The 7,787-nt window shown below is 36.1% G+C and overlaps 1 protein-coding gene across 1 annotated transcript; it reads left to right on the forward strand.

The window, feature by feature from the left end:
• Positions 1-1,125: 1,125 nt before the first annotated feature.
• On the forward strand, positions 1,126-3,155 carry LOC113783843 (stromal cell-derived factor 2-like protein). The gene is made up of 6 exons (XM_027330078.1): positions 1,126-1,415; positions 1,954-2,094; positions 2,176-2,292; positions 2,395-2,474; positions 2,899-2,931; positions 3,083-3,155. Exons 1-4 carry the CDS (start codon positions 1,317-1,319, stop codon positions 2,422-2,424), a joined length of 387 nt encoding a protein of 128 aa, XP_027185879.1. The 5' UTR covers positions 1,126-1,316; the 3' UTR covers positions 2,425-2,474; positions 2,899-2,931; positions 3,083-3,155.
• Positions 3,156-7,787: the final 4,632 nt, after the last annotated feature.

Below are 7,787 nucleotides of genomic sequence, written 5' to 3' on the forward strand. Positions count from 1 at the left end.
TTCGGAGTAAACGGGCAATTAAATATTTAAATAAGCTCAATAGAAATTTAAAACGAAAAAATTTGCGAGTCCTCACAGGAATACTTCACTAAACAATCACTTTTAAAAGGATACGGTGCTCGCATTAGAGCCATTTCAATGCACTACACACTCCACCAAACTCCTCCTTATAACCTCCAAAACAGTAAACACTTCCCTTACTTAGATGGTCATATCAATATTAGTAATCTGCTACTCCGTGGTAATACTCGAGCATACCGAAACACTTATCCAAAGCTACCGTCCTACCCGACCAAGCCCTTTGCTGGCTCGAATAGTCCGTTGAACAGAGGGTTTTGGGACCTAGTTCAGCCGGTGCGGTAAAGTACATACACGGCTTACAGTTATACACACTTACAGTAACACTTGGTCAATTATCAACCTTCAAATTCAACTAAGCCGAGTGCGATAAAGTACACCCCGACTTAGAAGGCGAGGGACAATTGAGATACACTTTATAATAAAACACTATCATAATCACATAAACATCACTTAAGCAACATATAGGCAATTTAAACACACAAATGTGGAAACACTCACCAAATACCCAAATAAATTACTCTCGAGTTTCGGGTTTGTTTCCTGGCTCACAGCTACTTCCTGGGACAAGTTAATAATTCCAAGGTAACACTACAACAAAAATGGCCTTTCCTAACATATCTGTAAGGACACTTGTTGGTTTGTGTCATTATAGCACTCCTATCATGACACTTATTAGCAATTCAATAATATATACTCTAATTTTTTTTTATTAGATATAAGAATAATAATGTGTCTTTAGACTATCTAACATGACACTTGAGAAAATATGAGATACACCAAAAAAAAGAAAGACACTAAAGGGCATCGTTTGATTTTGGCGGAAGATTCATTCGCCCTAAAACACTCAAAATTTTCATTCTGCCGGCCAAAACACTTACTCAAAACAATTGCTCAAAATTTTCATTTTCCAGCTCCACCATTTCCAGCTACCCTCTCTCTGTCTCTCTATCTCTCTGTTGTCAGATTCCGATGTAGTTGGTGGGAAAAATGGGTAGCAGCCAAGCAGCAGTTTCCATGAAGCTTTAACCGTGGCTCCCTCAAGCAGCTAACAGCAGCATCAGCAACAAAATCTCTCTCGAAGGAAACCTACTTCCGGGTCATCATCATCTTCTTCTTCGAATTCGGCTCAACAAATTTCTCCCCCGACTCGAATAGTTTATCGAGAATTGTCTTCCAAGTCCAATCTCAATTTGCCCTTTTGGCAAACTACCTGGTTCATTGGCTTACTTTTACTAATGGCAATCTCGTTTTTCGGTCTCGTCATTTTCCTTTTTCTTACCCTTGACTCCGATTTCACCTCTTCCCCCATCTCTACCGCTTCCGAAGGCGTCCAGGTAAGCCAAAAGCCCACTTACTATTTCAAATTCATGGTTTTTCCGTTCCTGTAGTTGCACAGATATGCGGTGCATCTTTGTGTGTGTGTGTGTTTTTCCCCCTATTTGTTGAAATTGTACGCGGAAAGTTGTTTAATAGTTATTTTTGGTTCAAAATTTTGACCAAGTTTGTGCTATTATAGGCATGTGATGGTTATAAATTATAGCGCTTCAGAGGTTTATAAGCTAAAAGAGGACAGGGAAAGAGGAAATGGAGTTGTTTGTGTAGAATTAGTAATAGCCTTTGACATGTTTGATGAAATGCCTCGATAATCTTTGTTGAAAATCTAGCTGGGTGTCAGTTAAAAATTGCTATTTGGATTTTTTAAAGAGCTGATTTATGAATTAAATTTGATTTTTTTTCCTGTTTTATAGTTTGAGGTTTCTGTTGTGTGGCGAAAATAAAAAATGGTGTATGATGCTTTGAGTTCTAATAGTTGTATAATGGGGCTTTGTGCTAAGTCATTCTTATTTTGTTCAGCATCTGTGATTTTGGTAGATTACTTATGGGTCAGTGATCAAGTTGATGCATGAGAGAACAAAGTTTAGGCTGCATTCGCATGATGTACCATATGGCTCTGGTAGTGGGCAGCAATCCGTCACTGGTTTTCCCAATGTTGATGACTCAAACAGCTATTGGGTATGTTTCTTTTTCTAGTAACTATTTTTTCTAGATCATCATAATTTTCTAAGTTTGGGTATGATTAAACTTGGCTTGTAGATTGTTAGACCCGTACCAGATACCAACGCCCAACAAGGGGATACAATCAAAGGTGGTACCACCATCAGGCTGCAACACACGAGGACCAGAAAATGGTTACATAGCCACTTGCTAAATGTAAGTCTTACTATGATGCCTATTGGCTTCTAAGGTATCAAACCAACAACTGATACTCGATCGTACCTCTTTTGATCACTTGTGCTTTTTCATACCAAAAAGGTACCCAGCAGACCTGTTCGAAAGAGCTGAGATCAACTCAGTTTTAGACTGGCATCACGCCAATCTACGACATAGTTCAGGTGCCCATCTTAAGTTTTGGCTCTCTATTAAATTATTACTAATCTAGCTATACATTATTAGCTTGTCTTCCCTTATCAAGAGAATTGGGATTTGTCTAGCGATGTCTAGATATAGTCATTCCAAGTTTCATTTTCAGTATTTTGCTTATAAATGATACGTTATCATCAATATTAATGTTGTACTCCTTGATGCATGCACTTATTTTTCTTATAGCTGGATTAGTCTTCCATAGCAAATGGATCTTTTTTGAAGTCATTATGATCTCATCCCATGAAATAATTTTACCTTTCTTTGTTATTTGATTGTTGCCTATGAACATTTTGTGTGCTTCCAGTTAATTGATCTTTAGGAGAGTCATTCTAGATTTATTGTCCCATAACAATCTTTAGCTAATATATTACTGGTTTTCTTTTGGGTTGGCAGACCACACTTTTGGATTACATCAGGAAAAGCAAGGTATGAATCGATTATTTTTATTGATGTTCACATTGAGGTACATTATTTGTAATGCCATTATGATTTGATGACTTTAGAAGAAGTACCTCATTCTGTCTTATGTTATGATACTTGAATAGCTGGGTACTAAATCTTAGACAACCTACTGTAGGTGGCAGCATCTGAAGCAGGTGGAATTACTCAAGGCATGGGGGCATACAAGGTACAAGTACCTTTTGATGGCATGCCACAAACTTGTGTTTTCCTTGACACCCCTGGACATGAGGTAATTAATGATGTAGCACTGGTTCTAACTTTTAACTGCTTATTCATGCAAGTTTTTTTTCTTTTTTTAAAATTTTTATGTCAAATGCTCTTCTTGGAGATTTTGCAGACATATCTTAAAAGGCCTTTGTCAAGATGAATTATCTAACATAACTGTAAAAATGGTTGGATAGGCATTTCGAGCAATGAGAGCTCATGGAGCCAGAGTAATAGACATTGCTGTTATTGTAGTTGCTACTGATGATTGAATTCGACCTCAAACAGAAGAGGCCATTGCTCATGCCAAAGCAGCTGGAGTGCGAATTGTTATTGCTATAAACAAAGTGCGCTTGCATTTATTCTGAGATTTTCCACTGTGTGTTGGCTTGTATATCATTTAGTCTCATTTGCATTCTGCTTTTGATGTATGAAACATGATGACAATCTCCTCTTGCTTATGGGAGTTGGCATTTTCAGTTCTCATAATCACAGTACTGCTCAAGTTTGATGTTTCTAGATTTTTGCATCATAGCATATTATCTTATATGCATTCTGTTCTTTGGGATAATTTTAAAAGTCCTTTGGGTTTCTGATTGACGGAATGTATAGCAGGGAGCATTACCTGCAGGTTGCTTCTATCTCAAAAAAAAAAAACTCCTGACAATTAAAAGTGTCAGCATAGAATTCGATATTCTAATGTTGTACTATACCTATCCTGACACTTTCAATTATCAAGAAAAAGGAATTTTGTTGGCAGATGGGATGTTATAACAACATAGTTTTCCTGACATGTTGAATAGTATGAGTCTATCCCCACATTGGAAGGGACAACACTCGCCCTAGGTGTGAGGATAGATAAAGTGTCAGGTTAGATTATCTATACTGACACTTTTAAATGCCGTTAAAGGCCATTTTTGTTGTAGTGTAAATACGTGATTTGTAGATGTTCACTTATTATTTATTACCCTATTATTTGAACTATTAAAATCAAGTTTGACTTTAAAATACAAAATATAATATATTCACTATTTATTCTACATTTTATCTCGAAACTTATTGACTTTATCATTTTAACCAAGAAATATACATATGTTCTAAGATTATAATTTATAAATATTTAAATTAGGATTAATCTATTTTCCACTCAAGATTCTAAGATTCAATCTTAGAAACACTCCATTGGTTCCCTTTTAAACTAGCCCGATTCTAAGCTGTTTGTAAATTAAATTTTATTCCACTACACCAGCCTCTCAAGTTTTATAATCTTTAAAATGCTTGTGAAGACAAGATTAACCGATTAGAAGCCATTTTATGTATATAGCGATAACAAGTTACCTTAGAGTCTCTAAAAACATCATAGAAGGTTTAGCTCATCACCATTTCAGCCAACAAATCAGAATTCCAGCAATGTTACTTCAGATTTTCAACAAAACTTCATTCTTTTACTTGCTTACAGCTCTAAGTGCTTTAATGTACTTTCGGTCCAGCATAAACCAAGACAAATGACACCTAGTTTCAGCAAATTACTCGATCAAATGTCATTCACCAAAATCTGTCATCATCATTTGCATTAGTTGTTAACTCCTCCATCAATATAGCAGCTTAGTCCACAGCTTTTCCTCTCTAATTGCTTCAGTTTAACTCTAACTCCTGGTGCCAAACATAATTATTAAACCACAGAACAGTCTTAGCTATCATCTATGAAAGTTTACAGAGTTGGAAAATGGAAGAAAAGCTGTTCAGAAGTTGATTTCCTTCCCCTCGGCATCTTAGCAGATTTCATCAGCTATCTTCGCCAAATACAGCTAGGATTTCCGAAGTTTTTATTAGTTTCAAAGGCAAATATCTGTTAAGACAAGAGACGAAACATATCTCATGCATTTGTTGGTAAGTGTTTCCAAAATACCAAACAACAAGTTGCGTTTCTGTTCTCATCTTCTCGACACAACATTTTCCAGCAGGTAAGTAGTTACTAAACAAATTTTCCTTTAGCAGTACTCACCATCATCTAACATTCATCATGTATGTTGGAATTAATGTGTTAGAAGGTGTTTGAACCACGGGATAAGATTCTGCAACCAAATTCTATAGAGAAAGCTGGAAAATTTCCATCTTTCCTCCTTCGGCCAGCTTAGCAAAACTTCCAACTAATTCTTGTAAAACTCTCACTCAAGTTATCAACTCTACTTTAGATTCTCAGATAGAGCAAGAGTGTAAACATATAGCTTGAATTCTTAGAAGAAAATTGTTCCATAATCTCGAATAATAAGCTACATATCAGTTCCTTTTCTCGCGAATGAAGCTATAAGAATTCCAGCAGGTTTCTTTCTTTGTTTTCAACTCAAAGTTTCAACTTTCACAAGTTTCTATAGCTAAACTTCACTTAATGCCAGAAATAAACATTTTCATGCATTTCCTATAATATTCTTCCATTTTTCCATTGATAACAAGCTGCAATTCAGTTAACCATCTCTCGGTTCCAACAGATTCTGTCCAGCTTCAATTTTATTCCTTCATCAGATTTTTCCTTGGTTAAAACTTATTTTTCTTTGCTAAAAACTAACATGCAGCCCATATATTCAGTTATACTCAGTAAATGAAGGAAGGTTACCAAGAATTTTATCTTTTTCCTTTAAGTTTTAACGGTTGCCGACTGCTCCTAATCTTAGCCTCAGTTCCTCAACTCTTGCACCAGCTATCTCTCCCGTTCCTTGCGTTCGTTTGTTTGTTTATGCTTAGCAGCTGATGGAGTTAATCAGCTTCCTCTCCTCACCTCTAGTTCCACTCTCTCGGTTGGTTTCAGATAGAAAGAATGAAATAAAGAAGGAAAGAAAGAAAAGTGAGGAGCTGCCTGGTTTCCTCTTCTTGTCACCGCCCAACTAGTGCACAAATGAATTTCTTAGCTCCTCTCATTCGGTCACTGCTTACTCAGCAATTTGGTAGTAAGTTCCCTACTGGCAGCTGTCTAAATAGGAGTTACTCACCACCCCAAACTGTCAGACAATTTCTACTCTTCCACCGCTTAGTCTAGCAGATGGTTGGTTGGCCTCTATTCGGTTCCAATCTCTCAAGCTCTCCGTCACTACCTGACTCAGCAAAAGTTCCACCGCCCAAACAAGCAAGCCGACTCCTATTTGTTTCCTCATTTCCACCACTTAGACTTATTAGTTTTGGTGGCTATTTTCAATTGATTGTCCTTCCGCCACCGCCCAAGTTTTCCTAGCAAATAATGCACCTTACTTCCTTAGCCTGCATGGTAGTTTAACCAAAATTCCAAAGTTGGTTTGGTCTTTTAATTTTAGTTCATTTGTTTGCCATGAGTTCGTAATTTTATTGTCTCACACCTTGACTCAAAATTTCGTTTGTTCTAATTTGTATGTACCTTGAAAAATTTTCTTACATTTATCTAGAAGATTTTCACACATTTGGTTTTATAGAAATTCAACTAGACATTTAATTTAACCAATTATTCATTTTATGTAATATTTCTAATAACAAAGTAAATAAAACAAAATAAATTCAAGGCATATGCATAATTTTTTTTTTCTTGAGTTCTCACATGTATGTATGTATGTATATGTTTCTAATTTTATGTGAGATTACTACATTTTACCTCACTTTATAATCACAGTCTAAGTATGTGAATGATTTCTCGCATTCACCTGCTGTTGGAATCTGATAATGTGGAGTTATTGGCCATAATGTTACTGCAAATGATGAAGGCACCTAAGTCTAATATTCAAAACTAAAGAACGAAATTTATTCATTATTGTTTTTGTGCCTACTTACAATTGTAAGTTGTGATCACTGACCAAGGAGGAAAGCCCACAGACGATTCACTGCATGACAGGTCTTTGCAGCAAGTAAATCATGCTGTGAACATCAAGCATATTTTTATGTAGCAGGCAGTTTCAGGTCGTTACCCCCAAAGATGTCCGTTAACCTGAAATGGTTTTTATCCATTTGCACTTCTTCGTTACCCCAAAGATGTCCATTAGCCTGAAATGGATTTTATACATTTGCAATTCTACACTCAAAGCAATTCAACAACCAAATCATCCTTTTTTGGTTAAGGATTAAAGTTTCGGTTGGCTGTAGTATGTTACCGCCAGAAATAATGAAACATTTTGAATGACCCAAAGTCACTTGAACCTTCATTAACGCTGGAAATTCAAAATGCTGTAGACGGACAAGGGGCCCGAACAATCATCTGGAAAACTGTTCGGAGCGATTTTGTGTAAAATGCACAAGATGTAACTTTGTATGTATACAGTGTAATTCACTTTTAACAACGTGTAACTATAGAATAAATTTTTTTGGCCCCACATATGGTGTAAAAAATGATATACAAGATAAAATCTGGATCTTACATTTTTTTTTTGGCCAAATCTTGGCTATGAATCTTCATGAACGGTTGCATCTGTTCTTGCAACCATTCCTGCCCCTCCTCCGCTGTAGACATAGTTTATACTAATTTAGAGATTCTAAATCTTAATGAGCGCAACAAAATTGCTTCTTTTATTGGATAGAAATATGAATGTATGATCCATCTATAATAGAGTATAGTGATATTAACATATCAGATGAAAACCCTCAAACCCTAGCCCCTTTTT

The sequence above is a fragment of the Coffea eugenioides genome, chromosome 9, assembly GCF_003713205.1.
Source record: "Coffea eugenioides isolate CCC68of chromosome 9, Ceug_1.0, whole genome shotgun sequence".
NCBI lineage: Eukaryota > Viridiplantae > Streptophyta > Magnoliopsida > Gentianales > Rubiaceae > Coffea > Coffea eugenioides.

Excerpts from the sequence above, each read along its gene's own strand:
- LOC113783843 (XM_027330078.1), top strand. The coding sequence starts at position 1,317 with ATGGCAATCTCGTTTTTCGGTCTCGTCATTTTCCTTTTTCTTACCCTT. Across the intron at positions 1,416-1,953 it reads CCGCTTCCGAAGGCGTCCAG|ATTACTTATGGGTCAGTGAT; the intron begins GTAAGCCAAAAG and ends TGATTTTGGTAG. Across the intron at positions 2,095-2,175 it reads ATGACTCAAACAGCTATTGG|ATTGTTAGACCCGTACCAGA; the intron begins GTATGTTTCTTT and ends CTTGGCTTGTAG.